The 20,198-nt window shown below is 39.0% G+C and overlaps 2 protein-coding genes across 3 annotated transcripts; one reads left to right on the top strand and one right to left on the bottom strand.

Annotated features, from left to right (window-relative positions):
- The first annotated feature begins 597 nt into the window (after window positions 1-597).
- Window positions 598-5,209, top strand: alkal2 (ALK and LTK ligand 2). The gene is made up of 6 exons (XM_022770448.1): window positions 598-1,489; window positions 2,152-2,516; window positions 2,985-3,038; window positions 3,258-3,338; window positions 3,459-3,533; window positions 4,284-5,209. The coding sequence occupies exons 2-5, from the start codon at window positions 2,222-2,224 to the stop codon at window positions 3,521-3,523; spliced, it is 495 nt and encodes a 164-aa protein (XP_022626169.1). The 5' UTR covers window positions 598-1,489; window positions 2,152-2,221; the 3' UTR covers window positions 3,524-3,533; window positions 4,284-5,209.
- A 1,684-nt stretch (window positions 5,210-6,893) lies between these two features.
- On the bottom strand, window positions 6,894-20,198 carry acp1 (acid phosphatase 1). Of its 2 annotated transcripts, none has more exons than XM_022769787.1 (6): window positions 20,140-20,198; window positions 19,084-19,157; window positions 18,213-18,326; window positions 11,606-11,667; window positions 10,606-10,711; window positions 6,894-7,226 (listed from the first exon to the last, which is right to left on the bottom strand). In XM_022769787.1, exons 1-6 carry the CDS (start codon window positions 20,180-20,182, stop codon window positions 7,149-7,151), a joined length of 477 nt encoding a protein of 158 aa, XP_022625508.1. In that variant the 5' UTR covers window positions 20,183-20,198; the 3' UTR covers window positions 6,894-7,148. The 2 variants fall into 2 exon arrangements, with proteins under 2 accessions (XP_022625508.1, XP_022625517.1); XM_022769796.1 differs by lacking the exon at window positions 18,213-18,326 and adding an exon at window positions 18,028-18,141.

Below are 20,198 nucleotides of genomic sequence, written 5' to 3'. Positions count from 1 at the left end.
TAGAACCTGGTGACCATCCCCATCCCCACCCCCCTGTTCCGCAAGCTGACCAATCAGTTTGACTTTTCTAATAACTGCACTGGTTCCCATTCATAACATAACATCAGAAATCACGTGCAGTCTCAAGGCACATTTGCTGTGCCTGGGGAATGAGCTTTCCTAATCCACGCAGCTTTACAGTGAATTTCTCATTACACTTCCAAAAAAGTGAAATCCATCCTTTCTGAAAAAACAAGACAACTCATCCTGGTGTGAATCACCAGAGACACCAAGCATCATCCATACTTTTTTGTCATCATTGTGGTCGATAAAATTAATCAGCACAGTTTTCGGGCAAAGTCACTCTGAACCTGGAAAGCATTACCACTGAAGTTCTCCCGGGCAGCTGTAGATCACATGTTCAGAGAAGAGGTCTGGAGCTGGGTGACAGTGCGCGCTGTCCTTTCAGCACCAATGCATTACTTTACACATGGCCACAAGAGTTACTTTACTCAGCCACGCTTCGTAAACACGCACTCGCCCAAGTCGCTATAACAAATAGACACCATTGAGCAGATAATGGCGAAAAGTGGGCGGGCATGGGAGGCAATTGCACGTCCTGACTTTAAAAAAAAAGCTGTACCAACCACATCGAGCTAGTACAGACTAATCTCCAGTGAGGAGAAAATCTTAACTATGCTGTGTAGTCGGATGCTCTGACCAGAAACTTCAGAGCAATACGTTTGAAAGCGTAATTAATTTTCATAGAATCATCCTTAAACGGTGCGTAACTGTGTTTTAATTCCCATAATGGACATAAACCGCGCAATGGCTCTAAATGGGGTTATGAGAATCACAAAAAGGATAAGGGAGTGCTTCCACTAAGATGCTGGTATCAGCGCTCAATACTGGGCTGATTGGAAATTTCAGTGGAAGTATTAGTAGGAAAGGAAGGCTTCCTGTAACCGCGTATCGCATAGATAAATGGAGAAACGGAAAGGAGGGGGGCGCAGAAAACTTCTCACAGCGTTCAAGTCAAGGTCAGTCAACTCAAGTGGACTTTCCGCTGCTGGAGCGCCAATAATGCGTGTTATTATTGTCACAGACACGACGGAATAACCCTCAAGGGACAGGTCACCACGTCTACGAGACAGAATAAAAAGTGAGCTTTACTTCAGGGAGACTGATCTGCTACTCCAGCGAGGACGCACGCACAACGGGACTTGGAGCACCGGATCCTTCAGCTACTCGTCCACTCTCTCAACACAGTCGGCCGGTGTTCAGAGGATGTGACCACAGATGCTCAGCGAGTACTTATATGACTTCAGAAGCTTTGATTTTTTTTCTCCTGCATAGCAGCAGAGTCATATTTAAGAAGTCATATTTCGGACCGGACAGAAGCAGGAACCTAAACCCAAAGTTGCGCACAGTTCTTTATTTCCATTTTCATCATTGTTGGACGCACCACACGTGATCATTCAGCATTTGACGACGCTATATAGGCCTGAAGGTAAAAACATCGTATACACTTGTCATCCATCTCTGAAATATTTCACTTTGATCAGATGACACATGATTTGTTTTTGCTGCTTAAGTTCTGAGACCGACTTGTCCGGCTGCGATCTAGTGCAAATGATCAGCATGTGTATCGCAAAAGAAATTTCTATGCAAATTAAACGTAACTAAACCATGTATAGGTCGCCGAGATAGCTCATACCAAACTTGTACTTATACTATGGTGTGGCCAAAACGGCTGTAGTCTTGGTTTAATCAAAATGTGGCAAACCTTTGCATTATCAAGATTATGATGCGGTATGTTTGACCTATATAACACATATGTGACTTCAGTTGTTGCACAAAGTTGTGCGCAAATTGCATCAATTGAAACTCAATGTTATGTGCGTGCACTTGCCAAATGAGTCCAAACGTGATTTTTTTTTTTTTTTTCTAAATCAATGATGAAACAAAATCATAAGAAACCCATTTGCAGAGCTTGGTGGCCCACAGTCAAAGTCTGATCTCAGTGTTTATTATGGTTTTAACAATATCAGTCAGCAGTTACAATACTTCCCACTGTGTTCTCAGCGGGTCTAGTGGAGCTCTGGGTCATATGAAAGTAAGTTATATGAGAAACACTTTGATTTGACATTTCTCCTCGATTTTTTCCTGCAGGTGTCCGGTTTAACTTTTCTCCAGAGGCGTAGGATAAGAAGTTCACTTTTTCTTTTTTTTTCCTCAATCGATGGGAGCTATGAACGGACTGCGCAAGCACTTCACTATGGGACTGGTGCTACTGATGTGCACGCTTACCGGCCACTGCAGCGAGAGCGCGCCCTCGGCGGCCCCGGCTACGGCTGCAACCGGAAAGGACGCGCAGCACGACCTGAGGCGGATGATAGAGATCGTGAAACATGTGGAGGAGAGCCGGGGTCGGCACACCGCTAAAACGGAAGCCCCGTCAACATCGCGGGTGAAGACATCTCCGGTGGAGCCAAAGGATTTACGCAACTTGAAAACAGACAGAGATCAGGCTGTCGGTGAGTGGCTGGGCGGAACCCTTATGTTGGATCCCATGAGGATGCTGTATAATGAAGGATGTAGCCTACTGGAACATTTTTTATATTCATATTGCAAAGACACTGTAGACTGGTGGGAGTTCACACTGGATAGAGTTAAAGGGCTGTTAACTTGTCTGAAGTGGCATCCCAGGACATTGTCAATGGCACAAAACTATGCACATGATTAGATGTTACTAGTGAGGTTTTTTTTAATTAGGTGAACTGACAATTTTCTGGCAGTATTATCATCATTAGTTGTTGTGGATATTTGCCTTCACTGAGATGGTTCTCATTCAGAAAAACATCCCTGATGTAGTTGATGTGACAGATGTTTGCTAAGAAAATACACCCTGTAATAAAAATGAATGTCTTTGCTAATTAATGGCAGCTATAGGTTCAGACTTGCAGTGCTAAACCTGACACTCCTTTCCTATTTTCTCTTCACAGTTGTGTTTCCCAGGGACCTCAGAAAGAAGGAGAAATTTATAAAACATATAACAGGTAAGGCATCACAGCAAACGACTGTCTTTGTGTCAAGTATTGAGAAAGTCTATAAGAAACCATGTGTTTTAGGACAGAATACCACAGGAGGTCAAAAACACTAGAAAAGTGAATGACGGTCTCAGATAAAGGCTGTAAAACAGATGTTCGTGCAGGTGGCCGCAGGGCTGGAAATGTTCTTAATGCCTGCTCTCATTTTTTTTCTTCTTCTTCTTTCAGGTCCACTCTACTTTAGTCCCAAGTGCAGGAAGCAAGTGTACAGAGTCTACCACCACACCAGAGAATGCACGATACCTGCATGTAAGCTGCCATTACACTGACCCTCTTACACTGTGAGGAATGACTTTGTGTATCCAGTGTCAACATGTTGTGTGAAAAAGCAACCGCTCACTGTTTCTCTGTGTCATCTTCTCTTCTCAGACTTCAAAAGATGTGCGCGGCTTCTCACACGGCTAGCCGGCAGCCTGCAGTGCACAGAGGGGTAGCACACATAAGGTAATACAATAGCTTCACCTCTAATTCAAACAGAAAAGTTTTATGCTGTCGAAGACAAGATGTGTACATAGTGAGTGCTGGTGTGTCGCCCCTTTTTGGTTTAGCTACACTAGTGCACATGACACACAAGCGTGAGCAAACATTTAAATTTGTTAAATAATTGTGCAAAAATAGTGTCAAAAGTTTCCAGTAACACAGTGGCAGTGGCAGAGGAAGTATTCAGATCATTTACGGCTGTAAAAATACTGATTAAGATTTTGACTATGATCATTTTATAAAGATGTATTGTTAAAGATGAAACTACAGAGTGAATAACCCAATATTATATACAATATAATACGCAAAAAAGGCCTTCTACATAATTAGTACTAAATTCATTCTTTTTTGCTGATAATAGCTAGGCTATGCAGTTTTACTAAAGTACATTTTTGAATGGACTTTTACTTGTAATGGAGTATTATCTCTGTGCTTGCTACTTTTATTTAAGTAAAGTAACTTAAGACAGAATCTTGTGCAAGTCAGGGCTGGAGTTCACAGAGTAAAGCTCATGTTTTTGAGAGCTGTTGACAGGGATGGTACGTGCTCTGTTTCGATACACGCAGGCTTTAGCAGCAGCAAAGTGAGAGCAGCAGATCTGTGGCAAATCAAGTTTCTTGATTTATTGTTAGTGATTCTTTTTGGGGAGGAAATAATTTGTCAGGTGCTGCCAAGTTGGAGACAATGCTAAATTCCACTTCCTCTTCATTGCAGGTTGAAGCCAAACAAGAGTTTTCCAGAAGAAAAAAAAACTTGGGGGAAAAAAGTGCCTTGGACAGTTAGATGGAAGCATAAATATTACTCTGACCATCCCCGACTGATATTAGGCACGGTATTGTCCTTCAGTGAGGTCTGTTCTGCTAAGGCGTGGATTACTGCCGCCCATCGCTCTGGCTAGGCCTCGATGGTTAGCTGTCGCCATGAGGGAGCAACAAGGCAATAAAACCAGACCAAGATAAAGATGGTGAAACTGAAGCGTGGAGAAGAAAAAGAAACAAGTGGCCGAGAGAAACAATCATGGAGACATTTTTTCCCTGCTGGCATCCAAAAAGATGTTGCTTAAAAAACAAAAAGAAAAAGGGATTGCATATTTTTATTTTGTTCATTTCTTTAAGAAAAGAGCAAAATCCAAATGTACTATTTTCACTATGACTTGCCATCTGTGATCGGTTTGCTCTGTATGAGTGTTTGGGGTTTAGCCCATCCCTTCTACTACTGCACTACCTATTACGCAGACAAAATGCTCTCCCAGACCCCCGGCTGGCAGTCACGGTATAGTTTCACCCACTCGTGCTCACACTGAGAAAGAACTGTGATTAAATTATTAACTGCATGACCATTTCTCTGTGTCTTTGCAAGACATGTTTAAAAGGAAGTGGCGGTTGTAAGTCACAGACCTCCTGTGGATCTTGGTAGAACGTGGTACAGTCTATATTTATATATTTGAAGTTATATTTGGTTCCACTGTACATAATGTAGGCCATGACCATTTACACCAGGAGAAACATGTACATACTGTAAAACAAAACATAGGAGGAATCCACCTATCTACCTTAAATTAAAGTGACTGGCATTTATCAAATGGGTGTTAAATACATATATATATTTAAAAATGAAATATATTTAAATAAATTATACGATTGGTACAAAATGAATGGTCTTTGTTGTCTCTTGCAGTATTTTCTTTTGCATTCCTGTCTTGAAACAAACAAGAAATTCTCCCTGAAAGACCACATGACTGGACCAAGTCCTGAGACTACAGATTTGGTGAACTTCCCACTGTTTAAAAAGGTCAACTCAGAGAGTCAAGTGTGCTTTGTTTAAAATAGAGGTTATTGCAAAAGATTTTTTTTTTTTTATGTGGACACTTGGCAGAAAGTGAGTCAGCATATTTCAGTCATAAAAATATTCACACAGGGGAAATAAGCTCCTTTTAAAGGTTCAGTTCGCCAAACACTGTGCACAGTATTTTCTATGGATTATCCAGACACTGAATAATGGGAGCCCATGGGTGAAATGAGAAGTAGTTCTTTGTAATTTGAGTGAAGTGACCCTTCAATACGTCTCCCTTTTGGGGGTGTATTCTTCATGTGATGGTGACAGCAGGGATGGCAGGAAATGAGGAGAAAGGAAAAGGTCAAAGCTCCCCAAACTGTGAACGCTCCTGGTCGCTGCCGTAATTTCTAATTCTTTAAACCCAATTCAGACTCTTTTTCCAGTGAGAGACTTCGCTGTTGATTATCTTACATGTCATTTTTGAGGCCGAGAGTGCCACAAATTCAATTCCATTCATCTTCATTGTATTGGAGCAGAGGCAGAAATGTTAGTCTGTGTCACAAGACCCCTGGATGCAACTCTTGCATAATGAATATTTTATGGAGCAAGAATTTGGTTAGAAACACAATTTGTTCGAATTAAATAACAAGAAAACATTCACACTGCATGGCGGACCGGAAATATGCTTATTCACTCTCTATCTGAGAGTTAGATGCGACAAGGCCACTCTCGTTACTATACTCTATATTATAGGTTATATCTGGTTGAGTTTATTTGTAAATACCTCCTAGCCTTGCTCATGTTGCTTGGCATTACGGAACTACTTTGCCTTGTGTGCCACGTTTCAGTACCAAACGAAGCACAGATTGGATCACAATGTGTCCAAAAGACTTGAAACCATTTTCTAACTCACGAAACCCAGAAAAAACATATATCTCCTTTGTTTGAAACCAAATTGAGTCAAGCTCTGCTTCACACATCCACCACAGTTAAGACCCTAATTCTAACAGATACACAGACATGGAAACCACCCTAAAACAATTCTTCCAACAACCGGAAACCCCTCAGTCATCATTTGGTTCATCTGTCCTTCAACTCCACCCTTGTTTAATGTTTTACAGCCCTTTCTCAATGTTCCATCACCCACTATTGTGAAACTACAACTACAACTCTACCGTGTGTGCGAGCGTAAGATGGTAATTTATACTGGCACTGATGAGTCCAACTCAATGGAATTCCCACCATTTAAGTTGCAAGCGGTGTTCAGCACAAAGCAGAATAACTTTTGTGTTTGCAAAGACAGAGAACATTCCTGATGTTTTTTGTATTTGCTAAAACATTTCTATAGGAGTTGTACAGCAAACAAAACCGAAAGCAGTGCAAAGAAATTAACCTTACCACCAAGCATCCAGCTAAATACCCAGGAAGATTAGCATTTCTTCTTTGACCCCAGTGTCAACCTTTGACCTGTGAACCTAAGATGTCAATCATCATCATCATCTTTAGGATATCTCCATTCATATAAAAAAATAGCGTATCCCAAAAATATAAAGATGAACAGAATTTGTTTATTCATTTTATTATTCTCTTGAATTTACAGTCTACACACTCGCCCACATAGCGTTGTTCTGAACATACACAATGTGTGGTTTTTATAACATTTCCAACACTGAAAAAAGTGCTTTCAGCGACATCCACAACAGAATTATAATGAGTGCCTGTGTGACATGGCCAAAACATATTTGGATGAGTATTCGTGTTTACCCGACAGACTCAGGAACGACTGTTTCAGGTCGGACGCTGTTAGCAGTTTGCTTCCAGAAAGGCTTTGCAGCAGCGGACACACTGTTCGTACACCTTTTCAAAGTCTTCATCACTTCCCTGAGGGACAAAACATAAAGATAAAAAAGGAAATGAAAATACCTTTCAGATAGCTGAATCATTACATACATGTGTTTGATTTTTCTTTTTGTTTAAAACTGGTGGCAAAGAATTGAAATAAAATGACATCCAGTGAAGCTGTTGAGATGTAGAGCCAGTTTTGTGATGTGGTTTGAATGCAAAAAAAAACATGTCAGTTTCTTACTCAACCGTTAAATTATTTCTACTCCCCATCCAAGTACCAAATTGTTAAATTGTTCTGAAGGAAACTTATCCTATCCTGATGCCAACTGGCTTCAATTTATTGAGTGCTGAAGCCCACACTCAAATTTGGTAACACAGCTTTTCATAAGGGAGCAATATACTGCCAAGAGCAGCAGGATAACTTTTGAAACTCTGGTCTTGGGGGTTCAAAGAGGTGGGTTTTTGCTGAAACCCTGATGGATTTATATGGAAAAACATTTCTAACCACAGAAAAACCTCATTACTTCAAATTCTGTGATTAGTCTGACATGTAAAGATATTTATAACCCACTGGCTCACAAGTGAACTGAAACATTGGTGAGACATGAATTAATTTCAAGATTTTACGTAACCATGAGTAGTAACTCAAACAACATTTCCATTTCCATGTTTTCAACCAATACATTAATTGTTGAGACTATGAAATGTAAGAAAACTGTCAAAATGGCCAGCACAATTTTCAGAGCTGAATGTGACATATTTAAATTACTTACAATGATAATCAGTTTAATATGTGTCAAAACAATTCAATTTAGCAAACCCTCACATTGCAAAAGCTGTAGCCAGTGATTTAGTCAGCATTTTTGCTTGAAAAATGACTAAAAGGATGAATCAATCATCAGTAGTTGCTGAATATTCTGTCAATGGACTAAGTGATTAAACGAGTAACTGTTTCTCTTTCCAAAAAAACAATTGTGAGCCATGTAATACTAAAATAGACGAGTCTACAACCACGCATGTAGATGCAGCATTGCTTTGAGGTAGATGCTAACATCAGAGGTTGGATGTGAAAGTTTGAACCAAATTCCATGGCAATCCATCCAAAAGTTATTTCACTAGATAGCGGCATTACAGGAAGAGCCAGAGGATCACCACAGTCAATACAATTGATCCTCTTTGGGACAGTGAATGTATGCAGAAAATTTCACAATAATCGATACATCATTGGTGGCATCCGTGGAGGCGTGCACTAACATGGCTAACAACAGGCCTGGTGGTGTTATTACTGCAGAAAACAGTGAAAAAAACTGTATAATTGAGTTAACTGGTCTAGAGGTATTTAAGAGATGGCCATAACAAATGAATTCTGTTAAGAAAAGTATGTCTCCATTTGTTCTGACACAATAATAGTGACCATCTTGCTCCTCGCTGCTCATTTTGCTGTCATGCCATGTGGTTGCTGGCAAGGGACCACAATCCAGTCCTCTTTAAGTGTCCAAACCACAGTGACTGTAAAGAACATTCACCCCTACTTTTGGCAAAAAGAGCTAAACAAAGACACACTTTTACTGATCACCAAAGAAAAAAACATGGTGTTTAAAGCCAAGATATGAGACAAATTAATACAACTGACTACAGTCACATAAACTGTGGTCAACCACAGCCTCTTCTTCCAGCCACATCAGTTATAATTTGATGACTGTTTTTTTTTTTTATCTTGGGATCCTGGTTCCACAAGAGAGGCACAAATGCATCATTATTAGGTCAACACAGCTGTAGCTGCACATTCTCCACACAGGAAATTAAATATTTTTTTAGATACATTACTACTTATTTATATTATTATGAAAATATAAAAAGTTTGAGTGTCCCTAGGAAGCTATATATATTTTTAAACATACTGTATTTTGACAACTTATCAGTAATCAAACTTTCAAACCTTCCCCAACATTTACTCCCTCCACTTTTCCCACTCTTGCTTTTTCTCACTCATAACTCTCAAGAAGATAAAAAGCAGCCAAGGACCCATGTCCAAATCATTTGGCATGACTTTTAACTGCAGCGAAAGCACGCAAGGAACAAAAGGGATGAGTGAGCCATGGAGCGTGAAAAGGCAAACCAATCTGAAACCAGAAAATACTTTGTACAGTTATATCCAAATAATTAAATAATAGTTGAGTAAAAGTCATTTATTGTGGTGTTTACTGGGCTGGAAAGGCTGTGTAAGAAATGTTTGATGTTTGAAATTTAAGCATTTATTTGGCTCAAGAGAGATAGAAACTGACTGTGCTGTAAGGTCTACTCTGTTTTGTTTTAGCGCTGTTTATTTCATAAAACGTGTCTGGACATGATCCCATCTCTCCCTTTGGAGACTGAATTTTCTCCAGGACTACCACATGCACCTGAAGACCGACATGTTTTGTCCAAAACTGTGGTCCTTAAATAAACTCCAAGTGATTCCACTGTGTAACATTTTGTTGTCTGTGAAATCACTCTCATGACGTGTAATGTTTTGAACAGGTGCACAGCCATTGAAGGAAAATAATGAACATTTTCTGTTATTTCCAAACAGAATAGACAGTTTACATTCATCGTGCACCATCAAACGGTTTTCAGTTTTACGTTTTGAAAACCTACGTTCTCAATCAGCTTCTAACTATGAGCAATGGGTTTTCCATGAATGCAACCTTCTCTGCTAGGAAGGTTAGAAAAGGTTTTTTACATGAGAGATCTTCTGTATTTTGGGTTTTTTTCCGTGCTCGTCTCGCTGGTTTGAGGTGGGCAGGGGTCGGAAAAAGATACACCTGCATGCTCCATTCAAAATTTAGGAACATTTGAATCATGTTACGACGCATTCTTGATAAAGCAGAATAACTAAGTGTATGATTGGTACAGTCTATATTTATGTATGGTTATGTGTTTTACTCCCATTTCCCTAAATTTATGCTTCATAGAAAGAAAACACATAGGTAAGTTTGATAATTCAGACTACACATTTTACACTGTTTGGCTTGTAAGCAATGATTTTAAGTGGCAACTATTTGAAGTTAACATGATTGTCTTGTGCTTTTTTTTGTCAACAAATCTCATAAAAACTGGGCTCTGTAGTTTTTAGCAAATGTTACTCGAACAGGTGTAAGTCAGGCATTTTTGGGGACTTTACAGCAACACATTTCTACACTTCAGTTTTTACAGCAGCAGGACAATAAGTTTAGTAGAAGGACGGAGTTTAACTGGAAATAAACAGAACATTACATTTATTATCCTGTTTCCAAACTTATTCAATTTATTTTTCATTTCGCTGCTGCCCCAACAATATTTATCAAATCCCCCCAATGGGGTGGGGGGGTGTAATTAAAACCACTCAGGAACCATCTTTATTATGCATTAAAACATGAGAATTTACTAGACTTACATAATATGGGTCTTTGATGATCAACTGCTTCTGAGGGTCATATGAACCAAGAAGCTCAATCTTTGCTCGGTAGTTGTTAACAGAGTTTGCTTTCCTTTTCAAGTCACTGTGAAGACAAGAGAAAGCACATAATTCCATAAGGAAAAAAGGAAAACACAAAAGGATCTAACAACATGTGATATCTGGACCACAAAAAACCCCCCCCAAAAAAACCATAATGTTAAAGTTTTCAGCCATTTAGATGAAAGAGCACATCCAGTGCTGTCATGTTTAAAAGACAGAATATTACAAATCCACAATACTGACATTTTTGTACATGTTTAACTTCCTAAAGAGCAACAGTAAACATAACATTTATATCAGCTAAGTCACTCACACCCCTGTAACTCATACAGGAGTCTAAATATGATACAACACTTCTAATAAAGACAACAAAACCTGGACAGATTAGCCTTTTGTCTAGGACAGGGTCTCATTTTCTCAGTCTCGTCAGCTTAACATTTGTGCAGAAAAAAATATGTGGGAGAGAAAGGGGAAAAAAGTGCCCAAAGAGCAAAGACGAGGCATCCAAAGAACTCAGTAAGCTGCTTACAGATCAGATCTGCCATAGGCATGTGATCTCAAAATGATCCCTAAACGTTCAAAGTAGCAAAAAATATCCCTCCCCTTGACCTTTGGAAAGAGCTTAAGGAAGGATATTGCTCATTAAAGGGAGGCATTCACCTACACGTTAGTTATAGCTCAATGTTACCACCGTTTTCATGTTTATGTGAAGGAGTAGCACACATCACTGTCAAGACCGTTAACGGGACAACCTGCCTTGATCCCTATTCCAAGACAAAATGTGTTTTGTTTTGTTTTTTTAAACCAAGGCAACCATTAATTAAGTAAGATGGGACACTTAACACATTACACCTGTGCTTTCAGCCATTGTGTGTCTAACTGTGATCCACATCCAGAGAGAATACAAATACCGCTGCCGTGGGCTGAAATACTGTACCTCAAGTTGCTCTCGTCCATGCAGAGAATGTACTCAAAGCTCATGAAATCTTCCTTGGTCACCTGGAAGAGGGAAAGAAATGTAGGACAAAACAAATATTACTTTTGGCTGAGTGTGGAAACAACACGGCCTGCGGAGCCTCTCTCTGCTCCTGGAGAGAGGGTTCAATCTTATGCAGTAAAAATCAGTCACTTCTAATTCAACGATAAAGGCAGTCTGGTCACTGAAATGTACATTTAAGAGTTGTAGTCCTTAAGATGTCCCTCTTTCAATTCTGTTTTTGCTCATTTTTTTTTTGTTTATGGTTAATTTTACTTCATCTATTACTGTTCACAATCCTATGGCTGTATCAGAGCAATATTTAATTTTTCTTGTTAACATCTTGGATTCCACTATCAGTTTATTTCATGAGTGGGTCGGTGTTTTGTTTGCCTCATGCACAAAGACACCCAAGTGACATGATACACATTTCTGCCAGTGGTTTCAAACTATTCCAGAGATCTACAGGAGCCAATGTATTTAACGCATTTGTTTGACCTCAAGGATGGACGCAGTATGCTTTGGTGAGTAACACTGAATGTTATCATGATTTTTGTTTGTTTACAAAGAAATTTTACTAGCAAAACATGGGGCGGCTCTTATTGTGAAACAGTCACAGTAAGCGCACTGTGTTCGTCATTTCTTCGTCAGTGTATCATTTTCAATTTTGCAAGGGAATAATAAAACAAGAAGAAGCAGCCACAGTGTGCTGTTACATGAAGAGCTGTTACTCCCCAGCAAGATGGCCAACTTTACTGTGCACTGCTGTTGTGTGGAAAACTCCTAAAGCCGTGCACAGCATGAAATCAGATCGCGGTTGCAATTATTGCCATCTGAACTATTTGACAAACAACCTTGTTTGGCTGTGGTGTGAAAAATACTCCAGTGGCTCCTTTGTTGTATTTCTGGAAAAAAAAAAAGTTTTTGGTTTTAAAACACATTTGTTGCTACCATGGTAACCCATGGGTGTCGCCAAATCAACTAGGACTGAAATCTTGAGGATAACAACTTTAACATCATTCTGGACTCGCGGGGATATCTGCTTATGAAAGGGATCTGAGCTGCACATCTGTAGGCATGTGGAGGAGTGTTCACTGTACTTGTGATGATTTAATGGAACAAGCAGCAATAAAAATAAGAAATAAAAAAACAGGCTGCACCCTGAATAGTTTTTAAAGATTTTGAGAGACGATGTATAGGAATGCTGGGGAGGCAGCGAGGGCAGCGAGAGACAAATGAGAGAAGAGAGGAACCAAAACAAGACATGAATAAAACTCCTGCAATATTCCAGATGTTGAGATATGGACACATTTAACAACAGACACAACTATGGTCAGTAACATAACAGCAGAGTAGTAAACAGATGTTTGTCATGACTGTTAAGTGTACTGTACTTGTACCAAATCTCGAATACCACAGTGTCTGGCTGTGGCCACTAGAGTCCAATCATTGTGTTTTCCGTTTGAACACTCTCGTACCCTTTCTCTCACACACAGTTATAATCTCTGGTGATGATAATCACAGAGGCCGTTGATCTCTCCGCTCCTGTCTACCTCGCACTCTCACACTCCAACAGTGGACTAGGAGGCTTTTAAAGTGAATGAAGAATGAGCAGGGAGACACACACAGCATAGTTCAAGTTCAGCGGGTTCAAGACACCATTACCTCAAAGAGACCTGCTCTGTAAAGTTTAACAACTAATACTACAACTAACAATAATAATAATGATAATAATAAATAGAAGAGGCTGGAAAAAACATTGAATAGTAAATTGTGACAATTGGCACTTTTACTTGAATCTTTGGAAAACATAATGTAGTTGTAAGCTCAACTGGAGACCGGACCAAACAGTGAGCTCATGCTTATTCGCGCAGATGATTTTGGCCCCCCTTCCATTCAGACAGATTTCCATCCATTCAGCAACTAGAAGGGCCAGTCACAACCATTCATCAAAAATGGGGGCGGGTTTTGATACAATGACTGACACAGGAGCGCCGCTGAAGAGTTTTCGTTAACAACAAGATGGCTGCTGCTGATGTAAAAAGGCCTATTGACTGTGCTATCATGACAGTATTAAATAAACTGGATGGTACATTTTCTCCAAAGGAAAAACAACTGCACTTATGTTGTTGTGTGTTTACATTTTTCTGTCACTCTGAGACACTTTCTGTTGCTCTGATTGGTTGGATCTACAACCGTTGATGACGCAACTTGGAAATCAAAAATTAACTGGGAGGTTCAAGACCCAATGCCAGGTTATTTGTAAGCAGTTATATGAACAGTCTTAAGTGTCTATTAATGCAAAATATTTGTCAACAATTACAACTTCCCCTATGATGTCATATTTCATTACAACCCCATTTTTCTATATTGTTATTTATTATCTGTTTATACCAGCCTCCATTTATTAGTGCCAACATAAGGAGTTATAGTTGTTGTGACATACATTAATAAATGCTTATATCTACATTATTGTGAGTTAAAAACAATTTAATAAATGTTTATATACTACCTATGAATGCTAAATAGGGGTTTGAGGTAGAGTGTTATCAAAACACCCCGAGCCAGATGTTGTAGAATTCAGAGTGTATTTTCACTTCCTTTCATAATGCTGGTGGGAAAGACCTTGAACTCAACTTGTATCTGTGAAGTATCAAAACCAAAATGATGACAGGTGAAATTAATGTGATTGCAACAGGATAATGGTATTTTGGCTAAAAGTGATGTTCATTCCTAAAATGTTGACTCAATGATAAGATCGATGATTATGAAATTAAAATTTTGAATCTTAAATCTTTTTGGTAAGGCACTAAACACTCCAAATAAACTGTTGCAGTTCACTTTGGAGCATGTTTGCTTTATTAAACAAATTGTTTATTTGGGGATACCATGGTTTTTAAACAATGTCCCACTTAGTAAGTTTGCTTGGATACTGGCAGTGACGGAGGTTCAGTGAAGTTCAATGAGTAAAAAATTGGGGGAATGGAAAAGATAGAGGGAGGAGAGAAAAAGCTGGTGATAGAAACGAAAAGGGTGATGAAGGAAAAGAGGAGAGAGCAAAAGCTTGTCGAAGCTCAGTGTGTGGATTTTGCTGGGTTTAAGCCAAGGGTTGAGCTTCCCCATCCATGCTTTGAGGAGATTAGACGAGGGTCTGACTCAACGGGTTTGCATAGAGACAAACCAACGAGACAGGATGAAACCTCGGAGTTCTTTCAGGGAAAAATAAAAAAAAGTGTTTTAAGGTCACAGGGGAGTAAGACTTGCACTGAGGATAAACCAACACAGCATAAAGCCTGAAGGCCCTACATGGACAAACATCTTGGTGTAATTTCAGTTCTGTTTCAGGATTTGAACCACATGCTGCAAGGTGATACAATGACTGTTAGAATGGATTTCATAAACACCACAGGTACCATGATTTTGCATAGCAATGTAGACACAATCCTGGCCGCAATCTTTAACACTTTCACAGACAATCAAACTCACACTACATGCAGATGGGTGACAAATTAAAGGAAAACACAAACATCTTAAACTGGGGCTAAGACCTGAAGACCAGCTTAAATCCATTAGTTAGTCTGGAAAAATAATATATCACAGTTTCCAACAAAATTCAGAGATTGTTTTATTCTCGGCAGTCGGAAAGAAGCAAATAAATAACTGTTGCACCAAAAAAAAAAAAAAAAAAACAGCATGCTACAATCCATGCAGAAAAGGGAAAACTGAAGTTAAATGCTGCTTCTGGATGAGATAGTGCAGCAACATGGACTGTTTTTACAATTATTTCTCCTGCTTCATGTTATGTGTTAGATGTTTAAAATAATCGTTAAGAGAAACATTGGCGGAGACTGTGTCAGAAGACAAACAATTCAAGTTTATCAACACCACCAACTGTATGATTTTATCTGGCGACTGAACGAGACTGGAACGTACTCATTTCAAACTGGTCCGATCAGTTATCACGTCCGAACAATCATAATGTGTGTCTTTGCCATTAGGAAGGTGTTTTTCCACCATGAACCTCCAGAGCAGCTTCAATGCTCCTTGGCGTAGATTGTCCAAGTATCTGAACTGGACTGGAGGAATGAACCTTGTTCTTAATAAAATATTACCTCATTTGATGTTTTGATGATGGTGGTACAGGAAAACTGACTGAAGGGGCCAGTATACTCTGTTGAAACAGCTTATTGGACAGTCGGAAACCCCATCCCCCACAACTTTCTGATGCAGGGGGGGTGGGGGGGTGTCTCCAACTGCTTCTGTAACTTTCCGAAATCGACACCAGCTGTGTGCAGGTAAGAAAGGAGACAGGCATTGAATTTTTTTTCTTCTCTTGACAGAATTATTTCTGTCATTTTTAATGTGAAAAACCAACTGCAACACTATGAATGTCTTCCAGGAGAGACTGCCTCAAAATGCCTCCACCCACTCACATCTATGAGGGCCAGCTATTCACTCCACCTACCAGTGCAGCTGTTCAGATCAGGTATAATGACTTAATTTGAGCGTGGTCGGACAACATGTCTTGCAAAATAGTTCTGACAGAGCATTAGCTCTAACATGTCGCTCCAAAATCTCCAAAAGGTGTATAGCTGAGTAAAGATCTAGTGACTGGTGGCCACAGTATATGCCCACTCCCATCAGGTTTTCACTTTATTTTGTCACCCTTCTGCATATCCATAAGATAGTAACACGACTATCTCAAAATTCAGGTCAGAAAATCTGGAAAATTGTGAGAAGTCTCAATTTAAGTATGTGGAAAACTGGTTTAATTACCATGTATGTTGTTACTTAGAGAGTTTAGAAAAAAATGTTCCTGAAGAGATTACATATGTAAAAGAAAGAAAAAGAAAGAAAGTACAAAACAACAAAGAAATAAAAGCACATTTTAACTGCTCTAATCGCTCATTCATTAGAAGCACATGGGCACAAAGACAGGACTGAATACACTGTAGACACCAAATACTTGACGTGATACTTGTGTTTTCTGTGCAAGAAATAAAATAATTGTGATTTGACAATTAAATGTCTTGCCTACTGTCTTCCTAGAATTTGCTCACTTAACTTTGTGTGCTTCAGTTAAAAGCACAGCTGAAACATGAAGTTGCAGTTTATATCATAAGACAGTTTAAGAAAGTTTAAACCTGTCTAGTCTGAAAGGAGTCATGTGGTCTCTTAAACCCTATTCTTTTGTCCGCAGAAGTTGAACCCAGCTGCTGTGTCCTGCAGAGTTCACCTAACTGTCACAAGAGGTCACTGTATCTGAGGTTTGGGCTAAAATTTGCTGAACACAATCAACTTTATTTCTACTTTATTTCTCAAATAATTTTTAATTGAAAGATATGTTAATGACTTTCACCACATATGGGGGTTCAAAGGCAACTCCCATGTAAATGTGAAACAGATTAGAAAATGTGTCACATCTGTGTCAAATCATTATTAAAGCCAGATGAATGAATACTCAAGGCAACTAAGTAATAACACACACCACCACACACCACTAACCCAATTCATGCAAAAGGACACCTCTCAGTAAATTAGGCCATAAACCACTGCCGATTAATGGAGGCTAATAGATTTTACTGCTCATGAAAAGAGCAATTTGGGTTTACATCAAGTGCAAAGCAACAGAAATGAAAGTTCTATGTAGCATTTTACTACAGGGGGGAAACTGCTCTACAATGAGATGTTTTGTATTACTTATTCTGGTGTTATTAAAAAAAATATATATATTAGAATTTACATTAAAATTATTGTACTTTTAGAGTAAAAGTAGTAAGTATTAGTGATTTCCCATGAAATGGATTTTCTCTTACATTTTAAATGCAGATAATGAAACCCAAAGTCCAAATTGGATAATCTGAAATTAAAAATGAGAAACTAATTTCCTATTTTTCCATTAGATTATCAAGACATTTATTATACTTGAGTAACTATCTATGTAGAGTTTGTTATGTTGTGTGTTAGGGTGCAAAGAAATTTACTAATAATTACTAATTGCTATTTTATATATATATATATATATATATATATATATTTCTCTCCGAGGAAAAATAAAAAACTGAACATATAGTATCACTACACTGACAACTGGTATGTGGTGTTTGAATCACCCATGTTTGGATTTAAGGTACGTTCTTTGTATCCAGCTAGCTGCAGTTCAGCTGAACCTGTGCTTGTTTTGTCAGAACAATCATGTTGAACTTGTTTAACTCAGTAAAATAACAATTTAACTGAACCTGTCGTAAAACAAAGGTACAGCGAGCTAGTCATAAGTGTCAGGGCTACAGCCACTGGATGTCTAGTAGACATCATCTTACCAACTTCAGTCATATACAAAAACATCAAACAGGTGAGAGGAGCCACGGGACATCTGGTTGTACCTGTTGGGCCCTGTGGCTCGTCTCAATGCCATGCTTCCTGAGGCAAGCCAGACCGCGGGCGTCCGGTGAGCTGCCTATATTCCAGTCAGATGTGGCACCACTGTCTATGACCCACTGCAACAACAGAGAGCAAAAAAGGGGACGCTAACTACTACAAGGACAGGTGTAGGGATGGATGGTCGTACCTGCCTGGCCACATGCCTCATGGGCACGCTATGCCTCTTCATGCAAGCTTGGCCACGGTGGTCTGGAGGGTTTCCTATCTCATAGGTGGAGGTGGCAGCACTGTCTATCCTCCACTAGGCAGGGCAAAGCAGAGCACGGGGAACAATAACACAGTAAAAATGACTCATACGCTCAGATAAAGAGAAGCTGTAGATGGTGCAGCATTTGCAGGACTATGGTTTACTCTTGAGGACAGAATTAAAAGTGAGACTCAACAGCTGGAATTTACAGTAGCAGTCAAAAGTTTGGACACACTTTTCCATTCAAGTGAATGGCAGAGTGTGTCCAAACTTTTGACTGGTACAGTATGTCAAATGTTCTGAATGAAACACATCCCGCAATAATTCACATTCTATTGACTGCCACCAGGTCATTATTATGCATTATTAGGTCTGATAATGACAAACGATATTACTCCAGTACCACCACTACTTCATGTATGAATATTCACATATTGTCAATAACCAGGTGTGGAATAAAAATCTCTTTACATTTATATTGTGATTATTATCAAACACAATTACCTGGGCAGGGTTTTTAATCTGCCACTAATAACCATTAATTTCCTGCTAATATCATCATATCTAATTAACAGAAGCATATTTTGAAAATGGTTAGCAGTAATGTATCATTAATGTAGCTGTAAATGTAAAAAAAATACAGCAACATGCAGAACTGGTTTGGCTGTTTCTGATGTATTTGCTCAATAATTTATATTATTTCTATTGCTAATTTGACAGTTATACTATATGACATACTCCCAGGAAAGGGAAAACTGCATTCATATAACCTGTACAACACAATGTAATGATGAATCAATGATGACATTACCTTATCAACAGCGCCAGCATCTGTTGCCATCTTCCTGAAGACTGCTTCAGCGATGGGGGATCTGCAAATATTCCCTGTTCAAAACCGCAAACAAAATGTGAGGATTTTTTTTTTTTTTTTTTTTTTTTAAATCTAAATTGATGAAAAGCCCTAAATCAAGAACAGAAAAACTCTAAGCTGCTATATAAAGTGTTTGCCATCTGTGATATCTATTACTGTTTTGTTTTTTGTTTTGTTTCCATGTATAAAAAGTAACACTGCATTAATATTTGAAGAAAGGCTTATTTTTTTATGTATGTTTGCAGCAGGAGTTGGATTTACTTCTTTTCACTTCAAAAATCATCAAAATATGTTATATTACATACATACATACAACTGTATCCTGTGATATAAGATACTATCCATATAACACGTGTAACACATTATTTTTTTTATCTTGTGGCTTCTCACAAGCTGACCCATGGTTTTTTTTGTATGTTACCCGGATGTAATAGGGTTTGCTGTTGCATGCGTTTAATCACTGCTGGTTTGTTTACACATGTCTCACTAAACTTAACCGCAACTTTGTCACTTGAGTAGCACAAACTTCCTGCATCATTATAATGTTGACAACATTAGCGACGAGTACAAACTACTTTGATGATCAGGAGGAGTTCAAACCGAGCAGCCTACGGGGTGGACTCTGACCTGTCGTAAATGGACTGAAATCATTTACGGGACGCTGTCACCAATGTTCATCTCTGAAATTAATCAGGATAACGTTACTCAGCGTTTTTATAAAACACACATAGGGAAATCCCTGTTCCCGTTCCATCTGGACGGGCAGTAGCTGCTTCAAAACAACCAGCCTGTATGAAAAGTTTATGTTTTGTTCACAGCATTGCACTCATTCATTTAATAGAGCGACTTAGCTAGTTAAAACACTTCCGCTAGCGTTGTTAGGGAAACCTAACAGTGCCCCAATACATTACTACAACATTATAAATTTGTCTACTGGACGGCTTTTGTTGTATATTTTGAACATAAGCTTGATTTAGATTAAAAGACGTTTCTTACCAAGACAAACGAACAAAACCGACTTCGTACCACTGCCCGCCATGTTGTTCTGAAGGGTC

The sequence above is a fragment of the Seriola dumerili genome, unplaced genomic scaffold, assembly GCF_002260705.1.
Source record: "Seriola dumerili isolate Sdu_G_001 unplaced genomic scaffold, Sdu_1.0 BDQW01000025.1, whole genome shotgun sequence".
Lineage (NCBI taxonomy): Eukaryota > Metazoa > Chordata > Actinopteri > Carangiformes > Carangidae > Seriola > Seriola dumerili.
The sequence above is the reverse complement of the archived record's forward strand: the minus strand, read 5'-3'. Positions and strand labels throughout refer to the sequence as shown.

Excerpts from the sequence above, each read along its gene's own strand:
- alkal2 (XM_022770448.1), top strand. The coding sequence starts at position 2,222 with ATGGGAGCTATGAACGGACTGCGCAAGCACTTCACTATGGGACTGGTG. Across the intron at positions 2,517-2,984 it reads AGACAGAGATCAGGCTGTCG|TTGTGTTTCCCAGGGACCTC; the intron begins GTGAGTGGCTGG and ends TTCTCTTCACAG. Across the intron at positions 3,039-3,257 it reads ATTTATAAAACATATAACAG|GTCCACTCTACTTTAGTCCC; the intron begins GTAAGGCATCAC and ends TTCTTCTTTCAG.
- acp1 (XM_022769787.1), bottom strand. The coding sequence starts at position 20,182 with ATGGCGGGCAGTGGTACGAAGTCGGTTTTGTTCGTTTGTCTTG. Across the intron at positions 19,158-20,139 it reads GGTTTTGTTCGTTTGTCTTG|GGAATATTTGCAGATCCCCC; the intron begins GTAAGAAACGTC and ends GGTTTTGAACAG. Across the intron at positions 7,227-10,605 it reads TCATCAAAGACCCATATTAT|GGAAGTGATGAAGACTTTGA; the intron begins GTAAGTCTAGTA and ends TTTGTCCCTCAG.